We start from the raw sequence: 18530 nt of genomic DNA, 5'->3' as shown, positions 1-18530 counted from the left end.
CTTTTTTACCTCAATGCTTTTATGTTGAAGATAAGGATCAAATGAATAAAGTAACCATAAAAGACATTCATCAACTCATAGAATTATACATTATTTTTGGAAGAAATTCAGCTACTATGGTCGAGTTATATGTTCTCTTAAATAACAGTAGTAATAGTAGAACATTTCATTGCAAAGTATACATTTTATACATTGGCAGTTCTCAGTTATGGCATAATTGTGTGGGGAAATGGGAGGGGGCAGGAAGTTGTATATACCACACAGAGCTGGGTTGAAGAGTTGGCTTTTCCATTTGCTATTTGAGGAATATTGAACAAACTTCTTGACTCCTTAATATTTCAGTTTCCTCATTTAGAAAGTCATTCATGATGGTTTTACTTCCCAAGGTTCTTGTAACGATTAAATTAAACACTTGATATTAGGGGCGCCTGGGTGGTTCAGCTGGTTAATTGTCTGCTTTCGGCTCAGGTCACGATCCCAGGGTCCTGGGATCTAGCCCTGTGTGGGGCTCTCTGCTCAGCAGGGAGCCTGCTCCCTCTCTCCCTCTGCCTGCTGCTCTGCCCCCTTGAGCTCTCTCTCTCTCTCTCCATCAAACAAATAGATAGATAGATAGATCTTTAACAACGACAACAACCAAAAACCATTTGATATTAGAAGGCTTGTCACAGAGTAGATTCATGGACAATGCAACTTTTTAAAATTGCATTATGCACAGATTTGAACTTAAAACTCAAGCAAAGTGATAGCCATCTTGAAATTGTCATAACTCTCGTATACCCAAATTTTCAGTAGCTCCCTTTAACCAAGGCAGAAATTCAAACCCATTAGCTTGACTCTAAGCTCTCTTTCTCTAGCCATAGTCTCTCATTACTACCTTAAAAGTAACTCTCCACTTCAAAGGATACACATACAGGGCCCTGCTTTTGACATCACTGTGGCCTTTTTTTTGTCTTGGCAAGATTGCTTTTATTTCACCCTTTTAATTACCAATTTTTCTGTAAGGTCTAGCTCATCAAATGGCTTTTCAGGGCTATCTAAAGAGTAAAAGCTACAGGATTGTCTTCTTTTTGTGCCTTTCCAGCACTTATTGCCTATACAGTTCATTAGGTACTTAATCATACAAATCATACAATCTGATAACAATGCATGAAAAGTCAGTGACAGCTGAGAAGAGTTCTTTTCACACAGAGCCAGGTATTCATCACACACCCCCCCCACTCCTATTTATTGAAAAAATGTCTTTCTTCATTAGCATTTTTTGTTGTTGTTGTTGTTGTTGGTTTTTTTTTTGAGTTGTCCAGTCTCTATTTTGTGCCTCTATGATGATCAGAAATATGTATGCTGTATGGATCAAAACTGAAAAACTGTCCTGAAACAAGATAGAGTTTTAGTTTTTCAGGGAAAATCTCTTGCAAAAGTTGGGTTGAGACAACCCAACTGCAATAGTCCACAGCTATGCACTCATGGTGGATCTAGCCCATTGATGACTTTCTGTAATTTCTACAGTGTGGCTCTTGTTCCACAGTCCAGCCGCTAGGATCCACCTTCTGTTTAGCAGGTTAGAAGAGATAGGGAGAAGGGGCAAAGGGCAAACTCCAACTCTCTTCACTTCTAAGGGCAGGAAAAGAAGACGGATGTCTCAGCTCAAGCAGAGAAACCAAGTTTGTCGTTTCTCTGCCTGTTTTGTTCTATTTAGGCCCTTAATGCACTGGATGATGCCCACCTGCTCTGGGAAGGGCAATCTTTACTCAGTCTATTGATTCAAATGCTTATGTCTTCCAGGGACCCACTCTCATGCATACCCTGAAGTAACATTTTACCAGCTATCTGAGAATTCCCTAGCCCGGTCAAGGTGGCTCATGAAGTTAACCATCACAAGCACTGCTTAAATTTCACTGGTCAGAACGTAGTGTTGCCCTCACCTAGCTGCAAGTGATTTGGGAAATTCTGGGAATCCATATTTAAAAGTGAGTGAATTCTATTACCAAAGAAGAAAGGGGAGAGTGGATATTGGGGTTCTGATACCCAGCTGTGTCGCACATGTGTTTTATCTTGATAGTAAGTTGCTTAAGGGCAGGGATGGCAACTAACCTTGTTTGTATCCTGCAACCATTCATGAATAGAAAACAAACATTTCCAGAAACCTTGTAGGGACAAGGAATGAATCTTAGGTTACCGCATCTAGAACACTGACACAGTCACTTTCAAATATGTTAGAGAGCCAATGTTCACACTTCTGAGACTAGAAAGAAGAAGAATGACAAGAAGAAAAATCAGAACATGTTTTATTTTGAGAGTGATAAGATTAACATGTCAGCTTTTCAATCTAATAGCGTCTCAGTGAGTGGCATTTCCTTCCTGGGATAGGTAGGGGCATGGCAAGGGCCAGAAACTAGTTTTTTGTGAAGACATTAAGAATTAACATAGTTCGTTTAGCCAAGCCCTCCAAATTCACAAGAAACTGGTAAATAAACTGGAATTCCATTTAAGTTTGGAATTTGTAGTCCATTTTCAGTGTTTGTGATGCTTTTGTTCATTCTCTTGCTCTGATAGATATCAAGATGCATGGACATCTTTAGAAGCCAGAATATTTCTGATGAACAGGGAATCAAAGAAAAATGAAATTGAGTAGTCTTCATGGATATGTTCTCTATGTCCTGGTAATTCCTAATGAGCATCCCTGTCCCCTAAAAAGTGAACATCTTTCTTTATATGAGCATATGTGTACCAACTAGCCTCTTTCAGAATACAATGAATAGCAACTTACTTTTTTTTTTTTTTTAACAAGATAAACCAAGTGAGTGTTGAACGAGAGTCAAGAGGTAGTGGTGACGCCGAGCTGTTGTGCCAGGTCCACTCATAGGCACCAGCGAAGATCTGCTCTCCCACTTGTGTTATTCATTTTCTGCTTTGGGGTGTTCTTATTAACTAGAATCACAAGCTGTCTTGGATAAAAGTGTAACTGCCTGGGCAGTGGTAGTGAAATGTTAATCTTTATAGACTTCTGCCTGGGAATGAATTTCCCTTGTCAAGGAAACGTGTCCAAGGGTCTCACACTGACAGAGTATGAGGGGGTCAAATGCTCCTGTGTCATATTGATGCGCATGAGGAAAGAGGATGGAGAGCCTGAGCAATAAGAAAAACAGGTAAAATATCAAAGGATTTTGGAACTGACTACTTGGAAACCATGCCTTAACAGGAGTGCCAAGGCCCAGATAACACAGGCATGTCAGACTTCACAAATTGTGGTGCAGATAATATCCACAAGCAGCATTCTATAGTGAAACACACTTATATACATGGATTTGCAGGATGTCTAGTCTGCTTCCTTCAAGACATTCTTATCATGTAAATATTTGGTAAACTGAAGTGTTTGATGTATGGGTTGGGGCAGCTGGACAGGCGAAGCAATTCTAATAGTTTTTGCGACATGGAACTAAAAATCCGCACTTGGGTATTGCAGTGGCCACCGGAGATTGCCTTGGGAAAGGCTGCCATAGCACCAGACCAGAGAGTTGGTGCCCAGGTGTCAGGCAGGAAATTCAGAGAGACTTTCTACTTGCTGGGAAATGACAGTTGGTTCTCGTACGGAGGATCAATACCCTCCCTCAGGTTATTCTCTGTCAAGGAGTTCAATGATGTAGTCTACGATTCAGCTCTTTTAAACTCCATTAAACGTTTAGAAGTATGCTTTATGGCAAAAAAAAAAAAAAATCTGTAGCTATGTAAGTTTGCTCAAGCTACTATGCCAGAATACCATAAACTAGGTAGCTTAAAAGCAACAAATTTATTTCTCACAGTTGTGGGAGCTGGGAAGTCTAAGATCAAGGTGCTGGCAGATTTGGTGTCTGGTGAGAGCATACTTCCTGGTTCACAGATGGACATATTTTGCTGAAAACTCACATGGCAGAGGAAGGCAAGAGAGCAATCTGGGGTCTCCTTTATAAAGGCACTAATTCCACTTACGCAGGCTCCACCCTCATGACATAATCACATCCCAAAGGCCCCATACCCAAATACCGTCACGCTGGGGATTAGATTGAAATCTATGAATTTGGGTGAGGGGAACACAAATATTCAGTCTATAGCAGCAGCAAAGAAGTGTTGAAGAAGCAGCATTGTCTCTAAAGACGAAGTCCCAAGCCCTAAGTGTCTTCAGGAACTGCCCTGCGTGCAGGTAGAGAGAGATTCCTGTCATTGCCATTGTAGCTTTTTCAGGGTAGAGCATCTCACCTCGGGGTTAGCTCAGTAAAGGGAGATCATGCCAGACTGACAGACTTTCAGCAGTCAGTCTTTGACCCATTCATACACTTAATTAGGTCACAACTCTTTCCCTCAGGGTCTTCTAGTAATCGCCACTTCAGTACCTTACAAATCCCATTCCTCTTCTTTTCTAGGTTTTGTCCAGAGGTTTGGGAATTTCATTTCTTGAGGTAAGGTTTTCTCTACACTGCTATTAGGACTAGGTCCGGATTCACCTTGGCATCTTCCCTAATCTGAATCAGGATGAAAGGATTGATCTTTTAAGGGTTCATATTGTCCAATCCTTTTCTTTTTTAAAAAAGCTTTTTTGAAATATATTTCATATACTATAAATTTCACCCATTTAAAGAAGACAATTCGGTGGTTTTAAATATCTTCAGAGTTGTGCAACTATCACCACAATTTCATGACCCTTCCCATTCCCTCAACCCCAACTCCCTGCCCTAACAGCCATTAATTTACTTTGTGTCTCTATGGATTTTCCTGTCCTGAATATTTCATAAAAATGAAATCATCCAATATGTGGAATTTTGTGATTTTCTTTGACTTAGCATACTTTTTCAAGGTTCATCTATATTGTAGCATTTATCGGTACGTTGTTACTTTCTATTGTCAAATAGTAATGTGTGGTTGTACCATATTTTATTCATCAATTGATGGCTATTTGGGTTGTTTTTACTTTTTGCTTATTATGAATAATGCATAATGTACGTATATTTGTGTGGATATATGATTTTATTTCTCTTGGGTATATACTTAAGAGTGAAATTGCTGAATCATAGATTTTAACATTTTGAGAACCTGGCAAACTGTTTTCTCAAGTGACTACATCATTTTACATTCTCACCAGCCATACATGAGGCTTCTAATTTCTTTACATCCTTGCCAACATTTATTATTTTTCTTCCACTTTAGTGGGTATGAAGTGGTATCTTGTGGCTTTGTTTTCCATTTCCCTAATGACTAATAACCAATTATGTTGAGCATCTTTTCATGGTTTCATTGGCCATTCATATATATTCTTTGGAGCAATGTCTGTTCAGAGTCTTTGTTCATTTTTTAAATTTGGTTATAGATCTCTGTATTATTGAATCTTAAGAGTTCTTTATCTGTTCTGAATGCTAGTCCTTTATTTCATATATGATTTTCAAATATTTTCATCCATTTACTTTCTTGATGGTGTCTTTTGAGGCACAAAGACTTTTAATTTTAATGAAGTCCAATCTATATTTTTTGTTGCTTGTACTTTTGAAGTGATATGTAAGAAACTATCACCTAATTCAAGATCACAAAGACTTACTCTCAGGTTTCCTTCTAACAGTTACTTATCATTAGTTCTTATATTTAAGATCCACTTTAAGCTAATTTTTGTGAATGGTGTGAGATAGAATTTCGTATCTGGATTCATAATTCTGTTTGTTGTTGATTTAACATAAGCTAGTACCACACTGTCTTGATAACTGTGTACTGTGCTTATAAATTAGAATGAGACTTTCAGCTTTGTTATTTTCCAAGTTTGTTTTTCTCTTTTGAGTTTCTTGAATTTGCATATGAATTTTAGGATCAGCATGTCAGTTTCTGCAAAAGAAGTGATCTGGGAGTTTGATAGAGATTGCATTTAATCTGTAGATCAATTTGGAGGTTATTTCCATTTTAATAATATGAAATCTTCCAATGTATGGACATGAGGAAACTCCTCACTTATTTAGATCTTTAATTTCTTCTAGTACTATTTTATAGTTGTGTGTATATGTTTTTGTGTATAAGTCTTACCCTTATCTTGTTAAATTTATTTCTTTTTCTTTTTTTATTATAATAATATTTTTTATTATATTATGTTAGTCACCATACAGTACTTAATTCTTTTTGATGCTACTGTAAGTGGAATTGCTTTCTTCTTTTTTGGATTGTTCATGGTTAGGATACAGAAATATAACTCATCTTGCAAACTCATGATATTACCATTTTTTGTGGATGCCTCATATATCTATAGAAGTTCAAGTCACTTGTAATTAAAGAGAGCTTTACTTCTTTTCAATCTGAATGTGCTTTATTCTATTTCTTTTTCTTGTCTAATCGCTTAATTATCCTGGCTGAATCCTCCAGTACAATATTAAATGGATGTGGAAAGAGCCAACGTCCTTCTCTCCTTCCCGATCTTAGGGAGAAAACTTCCAGCGTTTTACCGTTAGATATGATAGATGTGGATTTCTTTTTTTTTAATACACTTTGTCAGGTTGAGGAAGTTCCCTTCTATTACAGCAATTCTAGATACAGGTATCTCTTCAGAGATTATTGTTTGTTTAGTGTTTGCTTGCACTAATACTTGGCTGCAACTGCGTTACCGTCACGCCCAGTACAGATCTTCTGTAGAGCCAAGGATGGTGGGATCTGATGATACTCAATTGCTGCCAAACGAACCTAGACTTGCTCTTCCGCAGTGGGAGCTGAAGGACATGGAAGCTGCAAATTGACTTGCTTGAGAAGAAGGACTGCACTCTTTACCCACTGCCCCGATACATCTTCTCTACTTAGTGGGAGTTGGGTGTGGGAAAACAGGCACAGCTACCAGGTTGGAGCCACTGCCAGTATAGGCCTCTGATAGCACTAAGCTATGAGAAGTGGGACCTATTGATGGCCTTCTGCATAATCTGTCTGGAATGGCTCCTCCATGGCAGAAAGTAGGGGGCGGGGCGGGGCGGGGTGGGGGAGTGCGGCGTGGTGCCTCAGGCTAGGGGCTTGAGGTGAAAAGGTCTTTCAGCTGTGGTTGCTGTTACAGGAACTTTTCCTCAAGGCTTCTCTGTGGGACATGAATGCAGTCCTAACTGGAAGGAGGCTACCTCACATTGCTTGAACTAGATTTCTTTAGATTTAATGAATAAATGCTTCTGAATTTGTGTAAACCCTTCAAGCAATTTCCAGATAATTTGAACGATTATCAGTGCTAACTTTGCCAGCTTAGCAGAAGCCTCTTCCCGGAAACATTTCCTTGAGTTCCTCACTAGGCCTTTCTGAACGTCCCACCCTTTAGTTAAAGAAAAATATTACATGACACTTGTTAAAACTGTAAGGCAGATTTTATTCGGGGTAAGGGGGGACTACTGCAATAAATTGTTGGGATCGCTTCAATGGGGCTTTGCAGCAGGGAAGAGAAATCATGTTCAATTCAGAATAAAAGGCCAAGTAGGAATTTATAGCCAAGGAGATAAGTGGATTATTTCTTTTCAGTGGATGGATACTTACTAAGAGGAAACATCAGGAGTATAGGGGATTCTGACTCAAGTGATCTAACAAAATTCTAGCTGAAGTTCAGGATAATCATAACCTCCTGTGGGAACAGTAAAGGATGAGGAACCCTAGTAGATATTGATGATGACCAGATATTGCAGGTGGAGAATTCTGGCTAAACGCATTTAGCAAGATTCTTGCTAAAGTTGGACAATAAAGACACCAATATGGAAGCCGAAATTCAAAGCCTATTTGAGAAGAGTATTCTGAAGAGACTGACTAGAATTTATTTAAGGAGAGAATCTCTGTCCTCTTCAGAGACAGCTCTCTTATACAATTTTCAAATCTTATCAGTATTTAGAAGGATAGGTTTTGTTAATATATGAAGAAAAGGGCATTACTCCAGGTTAATATGTATTCTCCTGCTTCAGATTTTTGACTATGAGAGGCTACTCAAGTTTCTTCCTTAATAATGATAATTTTCGCCAACGTGCCTTGGTTTCTCCACTTCTATATCTGGGTTGTGCAAGACAGTAGCCAATAGCTGGGCAACTGTAATAAGGTACGAGAGAGTAACCGCTAGCTGGACAACTGTAATTGTATCCAAATTGATATGTGCAGGAAGCACACCCTAGATTTAAAAAAGAAATTAGTATAAAAAGTAGAAAATATCTCACTGATTTTCATATCGATTAAAATTTGAAAAAATTCCATATATATTGGATTAAACAAAAGGTATCGTTAAATTGATATCAGCTGTATTTTTTCATCTTTTTTTTAAGTTGTAACTATTAGGAAATTTTAAATTTCATATGTGGTTCGTATTATGTTTCTATTGGACCGTGCTCTCCTAGATCACCCAGCTACTCAGCTGTGAAGGGAAGGGATCATATTCTGATTTTCATCAGAAGGCACTCTGAAATTGGCGCGTACATAGTCTAAAAAACTCTTTTCTGATACAGACATCTTCAAAGATCCAGGTCCCTCAGGTTATATTTCACTACTTTTAAAGGTAATATGAAGAATACTGAAAAATGTATGGACCCCTGGCGAATAGTCCAGCTGGCTATAACAGTAGCAATTCTAATCTGTATTATTTTTTTATTTATAAATACTTTCACATGTTACTATATATTATTTATTACCCAAGTTTACTCTGATATAGGCAGGAATTATTATTCATACTGTGACTATTGTTAGGATATTCTGAGATGGAAAATTTCTAAGATTAATCAATTAGAAGTAGTAAAATAACACTTTTTGGGTCTCCTTGTAATTAGATTTGATCCAATATATGTGTTTAGACATCTATTAATATCAAAAGACTATGCTACCATGAAGGATTCAGGAAGCCTTTAGTAATCTTTACTAAAGAAAATAAGATAAACACACAAATGATTACAATCTAATTTTCAATTGATTTAAGGAGAGAATTACTTCTAATTAGAGGGAATGAGGGAAGTATAAAGGATCAGTGATTATGAAAAATATACCTAGTATGTTTTTTGCTTGGTTGGTTGGTTTGTTCTTGGTGATTGTGGTCATTCCAAGTAGAAGAAAGAATCTCCTTCCCTTATTCCACCTAAGAAAGGAGAACTATTCTAAAATGGTGGTGTGTAAAATTTATAAAGATTTTCATTGGAACATTGTTTATGACATTGGCAATAATTCAGTGCTCAATAGGGAATTGATTTAAAAAGTGATGTGATATTCATATGAAGAATACTTTGATCAATTATGATTTTTAGAATTATGGACCTAGAAAACATTCATGATATATTGTTAAGCAATAAATACAGCTTAAAAAGGAAACCTATCACTTTATCATACAGTGTCATATCTTTGAATATTTATGTAAAGATACAATCACTACATACTTCTGTCTCTTTTTGTGTGTGCATATATCTGTGTCTTCTTTATGGATATCTGTATCTAAATATATGTGTGTATATTTTATATAGCTGCATTTCTAAGATTTTTAAAAATGCAGCAAACATTAGCAGAGGTTGACAGAATTTTTGGTGATATTCTCTTCTATTTTCAATGGAAACTATTTTAATCAGAACAATGGTTGACTAATGTCTTATAGAAAATTTTGTAAATTAGATAAATCTCAAAGACACCAGAGATGTAAATTTCTCAGTTACTATATGAGCTATTATCTATGAATATACTGATGATTAAATTTTTTCTATTATTACAATGGAATCCATCATTTAGTTGCTAAAGTTTCCTGTATTATAAAGGCAATGTACTCTGCTTTAACGAAAGGTAGCTAATAAGAGAATAGAGAGCTTTTCTTTCTTGGCTCAATAAGGACAAATAGTTAACCTCTCCCTGGATTTTAAGAAAGAAAAAAAAAATAAAACTCTGTAATTAAAGACCACATATTTCAACTCTAGCTGACTTGTCCTTCTGTCTTACAGTAGAATGAAAGAACTTTTCTCAGAAGGGAAGTTGTTTAGAAGAATTTCAAATATTCATATTTTCTCATTATTTTAAAATCTAGAAGATGCTATAGCACAATAAACTAGTATTTAACAAAGAACTACCAATTAATATAAACATGGAAACGTTCTATTCATCTTCATGTTGCAGGATATAACCTAATTATAATCTGGCACAGAGATGGTAAACCTAAAGATTGCAAATCAGAATATTATAGTAGATGGGGCGACTGGGTGGCACAGCGGTTAAGCATCTGCCTTTGGCTCAGGGCGTGATCCCGGCGTTCTGGGACCGAGCCCCACATCAGGCTCTTCCGCTATGAGCCTGCTTCTTCCTCTCCCACTCCCCCTGCTTGTGTTCCCTCTCTCGCTGGCTATCTCTATCTCTGTCGAATAAATAAATAAAATCTTAAAAAAAAAGAATATTATAGTAGAAAACAGTAATAGTAGCAAAAAAGTTTGTTAATGCCTTTAAATGTGACACAAAAAATTTTATTTCCTATCTTTCAAAGTAAATTATTGGCAAATTTGAAAACGATGATCTATATGTTAGAATAAGTTATTTATCAAGACGTCCTGAATACTCTATATATTCTATTACATATAAACTCTATTATATTATGAAGCTCTATTATATTATCTCACTGTCTTAATGAACATCAAGGTGATATTAAGATTTTATAATTTCTCTAAATGCCTTATCCTCTGTTTGGTAACCCTTAGAATCAAGAGTCTAACCATACTCTCCCAAGTTGATGTATTTGCCTGTTTCTATCTGTTTAGTTCCTGTGGTTATGAGGCAATTTCTACTGAATATCAGGATTTACAAACACATATTCTTTAATCGATTTGAAGCAAAAATTTTGATTTAATAGAGTATACATAGAACTTTTCTTAAAGTACATTTGCTGGTCTTCTGTTTAAAACCAGTTATGTTACCTTTGGTAACTTATATATCTGTTCTGGATTTTAGCTTTCTTTACTGAAAAATACATGATCTTTAGGCTTCCATATAGTTTTGAAATGAAATGATTTTTCAGCATATCATTCACATCTTAGTGTGAAAGATTTCACCTAAGAAAAGTTTTGATAAGATGTTAAGATTAATATAATGTTCCAATCATGAGTATAATCACTGATTAAAACTCCCCAATAAATCAGAAATCTCAATAAATCTGTATAAATCCCAATAAATCAGCGGTGGAGGTACGTTCATCTTTATTTTACAGATATTTCAGAGAGTTGGTGGCAAAACCAAGGCTCATCTAAGTTCCAAGCCTGAGTGCTTATTTCCCACATAGTGTTCCACATAGGCACTGGGAGTAGAGATAATAAAGGCAATGGGAAGCTAAAAGATGGGTGTTACTAAAGGAGAAGAAAGCACAATTGGTGACTTGGGGAAAATGATACATTTTAGTTACGCTGTATTGTCATTCCTTGCTTGGTCAGCTTACCAGTTAGGTAACAACTTAAAAGCAAGTGGGTAGTTAAAAGTCACTTTTATATATTTTGTAATGAGAATAATAGGCTAACTATTTGTGTGTGTGTTGCATTTTTCCCCCGAGGCAGTCTCTTAAGGAAAATAGAATGTGCATATAAGACCGTAAGTGAAGGTTTCTGCAATATGTAACGTGTGTTATCTTACTGCTGCAGTGGCCATATGTATTCTCTTGTGTACAGTAAGAGAGCCTTGTTTAATGCGGATCTGTTTCAAGTTAAAAATGAAAGTTCATATAGAAAAATAACAAGTAGCAATTTAAAAGAAAGTTATGTTTCCTGAGTTTCTCAGTCTTTAATTAAAAAGCCAGAACTAGTTGACATAAGGCAAGTTTTATGTTTATAAAACATAAACATGATAACAATAAACAGTAGACACATGAATGTGTATGTATATTTTATAGATAGGTATAGATAAATGTGTATATATGTTAATGTATTTACATTCTGTTACACCCATACTGTAATAGATGTGTAGCTAAAATAGTAGTAAAGTAAAAAATATTTATTATAAATTTATTGCAGTTACCATCTGGGATGAAGTTTTTAGACTCTCATTAATTTTTTTTATAAATGAAGAAAAAATGCTAAAATTACCCACACACCATGCTTAAGAGCTATGTTTTAAAATAAGCTGTGATTCCCAGCTTCCATCTGCTGACTTGCTGAGTGATATAGAGCATTTGCTCCCACTGCTGCACTTCTGGTCTTTCTTCATTTTCTGAATTAGCCCCTGCACTACAGGGGACCAGATAACATGCTTCTATGCTCTGTCAGCTTGTTCTGCAATAAATCATCAGAGGCAACAACATTTGTTTAGGCCTATTTAAAAGGGTCTCCTGGGAAAATTTGTGAGAAGAGAAAACACTGTCAAACTAACTTTTATAACTTCATCTCTTACTTCCACACCCTTTTATCTTGGTCTTTCAATGGTGTCACTCTACGTATTATTTGTTTTTAAATATTGTGAAATGACACAGCTGAATTAGTGAAGGCGCCAGATCCCAACTCCTGTAAGATTAGCTAAGACAAAAAGCAATTAGTTGCTAAGTATTTAATGACAGGATAGATTTCTTTGCTTGGGCGTATTGTCCTATCCATTAAATGAAAGCTGAAGAACCTTTGTGCTAGCTGTTCTTCCCTTTACTCGTGAAAAGATTATCCCAATCAATCTTATGTAGAAAAGCCACATCTCTATGTGTGATAAAGAAATTTGAATTATAAACACGTGCATAAAGTTTTACCTAAAATTATGCATTACTTTCTAAAAGCACCATTTATATATTATGTAATGGTAGATTATAATATAAGGCATGGAGTAAATAAATGTTCTCTATTGTTTCGTCAATGTTTCCTGATTTCAGACCAGAAATCTAGAAGGGAATTTAGTGATCATTTAGCTCAAGCACATTATTTTACAGATGAGGAACTCTAGTTCAAAGAGGATATGAAGTTGCTGGAGGTCATACAGAAAATTAGTAGGAAACCTTTGAAGCTGTGTTTGTTCTGGTCTCCCCAGCATTTTTGGATGATTGTAAGTCAGTGATTGAGCCAAGCTCTCCATCAGATGGCCATACTAGGGCGTCTAGCATATGGAATCTCTTCAGGATGCTAACCTTATTACCAGAGCTAAATTTGAGATGAAAGAAAGACAAAAGAAAAAAAAAATATCTGAGGGCCTAGAGGGGAATAAAAAGCAAATGTAACAAGGAAACATTTAAAAATACCTTGCAAAATCTGCAAGTTGGCCAGCCAAATCATCTGACCAATCAAGGGGTTTTGAGCTCATGGGATGTTGAATGGTGCAACAGAAAGATTTTGAGGCTCAACTCAACTTAGAACACTTGCTTTGTCACTTATTAGCAACATACACCTAAGGAAGTGATTTTGCCACTCAGAAATAGCAGGTTGGTGGTGATACTTGGTGCAATACAGAGCAATCACTGTTTGCTTAGTAATAATTGGTTCTCACCTCTATTTGGGCTGTGCTCTGCCCCATGGGATAGTTGCCAACATGGCGGTCTGAACATGCCAGTCAAGTAAACTTTCAAGCAGGATGGGGAGGTTGAGATTTTCAGGTTTTTACAGAGATCAATTCACAAGTAAACATTGGGTCAGGGATGACATCCCTTTAAAATCAATGAAAGCAAGATCACTCCCTAACTCCCAATATATTTTTTGAACTATATTTTCAACAAGGTTATTACCTTGTAGCCAGGATGAAGCTAAGCAAAACTTGAAATATGAAACTAGGCAGGAGGGGTTCTCTCTGGACTTTCTCTCCTTTCCCTCCCCAAACTCTACTTACTCAATTTCAAACTTCCTTCTTGATGTTCTGTTTACAATTCAAAAGCTTATCCACAAGTAGAATCCATAACTAAATATTTTGTCATTGTCACATCCTGGGAACATGTGCATTTGAGCAGAAGGCTTGATGGGAAAGGAACAAACATTAAAATATTTGCATGCACGGTGAGTTGGAAAATGACAGTGACTTTGTAAATTGTAATTTAGAAGTCTTTGACAATTTGGACCACAATTATGGAGCTCGACCCTTTCTTGGTTCTATGTGAGTCTTTCAACCTCATTCTGAAGAAACCGCTACTGTTGAAAATTCTTCACCTCGTCAGTGCCTAGATTTCTTAAAGAGGTAGGATAAGACAGGTGCACAAACTCTACTGCTCACAGCATTTGTCTTGCAATTGGGCTTTTTGTCTTTCTAATGTTGGTGGCCTTCACCGGGTAATCAGGAGAATCAGAGACTTCTCCCTGCTGCTTTCCTTGTAAGATGCTTCCTTTCTTCTAGTTCAGTGCTTCTCAAAAGTGGGTATGGAAACTAATAAAAGTAGGAATTTACTAATTTACTTACCAGGTTACCCAAATTATCCCTATGGGTCAGTCCTATCCCTTCTGTCGCCAATGATTTCTTGTTCCTTAAATATTTATTATTCTGTTTTTAATTTTGTGAGATTTCAAATTCCTCTATCCCCTTCTCTTCCTCTTCCTCTTGCTCTTTGATATGGACTAAGTAAAAATTTGGGGGATGTGTGATCTCTTATCTTTCATGGTGAAGATGATTCCATTGTGACAATCGGTAAGTACAAGAAGGTGAGAGACACTGGAATCATATGTTTGCAAATTTATCCAGAAATATTCATCCCACCCCAGTCTGTTCCAAGTATTATTGTTGTTTCTACTATGAAGATAAATTATATTGTGAAGAAATTCTTTAATATTTTTCTGCACATGAAAGCAGAGAGAATAGTTTAAGAACTGCATTAGATTAAATCTGCATTTATAAAATAATGACATAGCACCATTTCAGTCACCATGGAATTATAGCAAAGGCAAAGAAAGCAGACTTTCAACCTTAGCAATATGTTTTACCTATATTTTAATCAGAAATAATTAATATACAACAATCTGCATTTAAAGAAAAACTCGATATGCCCAAAGTCATACCTAACAACATTAAGAATTATTTCTGAATTTTCATACAACCTATGTAATTATGTAGGCTACTAAAATTTGCAACGTAAAGAAATACTGATATCACAGACTGCCCTGTGAATATCTCCTAGAATAACAGAAGTCTAGGTTGAATTCATTCACTTAAGAAGAAACAATTTTTATTGTACCTGAAGGGTTATGATGATAGAAACAATATTTTAAGTGATTGAAAACAATTAGCAATAAACTAATTGAGTCCTTTTCAAAGCATCATCAATGAGCACTTCAGAGAAATCTGAGTGTTTGGGAGGAAATAGCTTATTAACTTCTATCCTTTAATGACAAGAGAACACTCCAGACATTATTTCATTGATAAGACATTCCTGAACAAATAGAGGATAAAAAGGCAAATCTAGGACTTTAAAAATAATTTTCTGCTACTTCCTGCCTTCCTCTCATCTTTCCTTCCTTCTTCTCTGCCTTCCTTCCATTTTTCCTTCCTTTCTTCCTGCCTTCTTTCCTATTTTTTATGCCATTCTGTGTCTTATGGCTAAAGAAATATTTTATACCCTTCAGTTGCATTGGAATATTTTATACCCTTCAGTTGCATGGAAAAGGAATTTCATGATTCCATGATGGTTGTAAAACTTGCGTATTTTCTTTCTCATTTTTTGGTAGCTGATTTATCTTGGGGGTTGATGTGTTCGAATGGGTTTTCCATATGTGGGAGGGCAATGACTGGTACTGAAAAGAAGTTCATGTTTACATTTCCTTTTCTTTATGCTTTTGCACTAATATGCAGTTTTATAATTAAACAATAATACAGTCAATTGAATTTGTTTTTTAGATCCTAGTTTGGAGACTTAAATTACCTCTGAATAATTTTTATGCTAACCTCATGATTCTTTACTGTTCCAGAGCTATCCTATCTTTGAACCAGGAACATATACAGTTTATTTGGAGACATTATGTTCACTCATCTGATTCTACTGTGATGAGTTGTATGACACCAGAAAAATTACATAATATTTGTAAGCCTCAGTTTCCTCATTGGTGCAGTGGAGGTGATAATGTTATTGGGAAGACCAAAGGAGATTGTGCATAAAAGCACCGATCATGGTGCTTTGCCACATAAATGTTAGCTCAGATGATTATCTGATTCTTCTCTAATACATGCATAACACTACACTGTCCCAGGATCACTTAAATTTATATAAAAATAACTCAGATTTAACAAAAAACCTTTGTTTAAAAGATCAAAGCATAAGATAGGACTATAAAGATGTAGGTGATATTTTAAAAATAGATATTCACTTGAATGTTATCCTTTAAGTCATCTTAGAAAGTAGACACATATTCAAAAATCTTATCATTGCTCTAAGTTTTTTAGACTTACGGCAGACTTCAGAAACAAATTTTGAGCCATATTAAAAAAAAAACCCTCAGTGTTACTGTTTTTATTTGGCTAAAAGTTGAGCCCATTCTTGAGGAGTGAGGAAGGTCAAATGGAATACTCTATTCTATTTGAAAGAGCTTTTAAATTATAAAGAGCTAGTCAAACATACAATACTATAAAGTAGAGTATTAAAGAATGAATATACTCATTGAGAATATTAGGAAATATGCCTCAGGCTCTTTAAGGAATTCTAAAAGCCTACAGTTTTAAGCTAGAATAGCACTGTTATGGTGTGTATGGTCTCCAGAGTGCCCACCTGGAGGTGGCAACACCCATTTGAGGATGTAAAATATCATTGATAAAAAATTCCTTCATACTATTGACGTTGTTATCACTCTGCTTTTATGCATCTCCTGCCACATAGAAAATTATCTCCTATAATGGTATTTAATCCAGAAACATCATAGTCTGCTGAACTATGCCCTTCAGTTTATCTTCCAAATTCCTGCAAGGTTGGGGAAAAAGTTTTGCCATAGCAAACCAACCATGACTTAGGCAGGAGTGTCACAAATGGGTGACTTCATATTACCTGTTTATTTAAATAACGAGCTGAGCTTAAAATAAAGATTAGATAAATATATGTTGAAGTTTATAATTTGTGGAGTGTGGTGGTGCAAATGAGTTATAAAGCAAGTAGATCATGGAATAAATATTAAGATCTGGAATGGAAGCCTAGGGAAATGACAGCCAGACCTGGCAGGTAGAATAACACAGTTTTGAGGTCTGTTGAAACAGGCAATGAAATCTGATTTGGCAGTTTAAACATATCGTAGTTTAAATTGACCATTGTCAGATCATTCGGTTAATTTAGAACCCACAAGAGAACATGATTTGATCATATGCTGTTTCTTGATGTGGAGAGATTGATTTCACCTTATAAATATTTGCCGTCGATTGAGTCCTCTTTGACTTTTCCTCAGAGGTCATTTCAAATCCTTCTGATTTTTAAAAAATTTACAAATTCTGCACTTCTCTTTTTTGATTCTGTCACTTTGTATTAATATTTTCTGGCTACCAACTGGATGTGATACTTCTTAATAAAAGCTGACTTTTCTCATCCTCCTTAAGCACAACGATAGACATATCCTAATCGGGGTCTGCTGAGGCATCTTATCACAACTGGGAAATCAGGGACTGTGGATTAGCAGCTCTCCTTATGTGCAAGAAGAAAAAGAGCTAAAGCATTATGCGCTGCATTTTCTGTATTAGTACATGTCTTTTGATATTCTTAGGAGCCTTAGAAATGTATTCAATTGTTTAATATCAAGATTTAGAAAAATAGCAAATAATATTTGGAGCATGGATGAATATATCATTTTGCAAGTTACCTTTTAACTAATTAATGGCTTTCCTGGAGATATTCCCAAAGCAAGTGTGTGTTTACAACATGGCTAAATCCATTAGGCAAAGAGAGGGAAAAGAGCCACAATACCGAAGATGCATTTTGAATGTGATAGAATACAGCTCAGATGCTACCAAGATACTCAGGTTAAGGTTTGTCAGTGGCTAAGTTACAGTGGCTAAAATTTATCAAGCTTCTTCAGTGAAATTACATGAAATGCTCCTCAGCAATCTACTCTATAACTTATAGACTTCTAGTAATTACTTCATATAGCTTGCAAAAATGGAAGAATTTCTTGAAAATTCATGCATACTACTTGCCATCATTTGTTTTGATTCATTTAATGGAAAGCTTATGTCAGTATTTTAAGAAACACTATGTGCTGTTTTCATTGTTCTGCAAATACACTTTCAATTTAAGACATTTTTATAAAGAAAAGAACAGTCTATCATTTGTACATACTTTGTGAACATTCCCACTTGGCTTATAAGAAGTTGGTGTGACATACCTTTTCATAAATATAATGGTTACATTCAAACAGATTTCTTATTCCAATCAGGTAAGACGGGGGAGATCAAGACTCGAATAAGATAGGTAGATCAGGGTGGAAGAGTTCCTGTCACCAAAGCCAAGGAAGTACCATGACCACACCCATCAGCAGAAATGCCGTAGATTCAGTTGCCGCCCAACATCCTGCTCCCGTCGTGTCTAGAGCACTACCTCGGCCCGTCTGCTGGATCTGCTTTACGTCACTGAGGTTCATCTCCTCTGGCATCCCTGCAGAAGCAAATAAGAAAACACAGGAGAATGCATGACCACCTCACCATCATGGGTCTAGAACAGCTCT

The 18530-nt window shown here is 36.1% G+C and overlaps 1 protein-coding gene across 1 annotated transcript in view; it reads right to left on the bottom strand.

Moving 5' to 3' along the window:
- Window positions 1–18138: 18138 nt before the first annotated feature.
- Window positions 18139–18530, bottom strand: part of GPC5 (glypican 5) — a 1313037-nt gene continuing 1312645 nt past the window's right edge. The window contains exon 8 of the mRNA XM_034665370.1: window positions 18139–18460. Coding sequence (XP_034521261.1) covers window positions 18303–18460 — 158 coding nt within the window. The 3' untranslated portion in view covers window positions 18139–18302. The remainder of the gene's footprint in view (window positions 18461–18530) is intronic.

The sequence above is a fragment of the Ailuropoda melanoleuca genome, chromosome 7, assembly GCF_002007445.2.
Source record: "Ailuropoda melanoleuca isolate Jingjing chromosome 7, ASM200744v2, whole genome shotgun sequence".
In the NCBI taxonomy this organism is placed as follows: Eukaryota; Metazoa; Chordata; class Mammalia; order Carnivora; family Ursidae; genus Ailuropoda; species Ailuropoda melanoleuca.
This window is presented reverse-complemented; position numbering and strand designations above follow the sequence as displayed.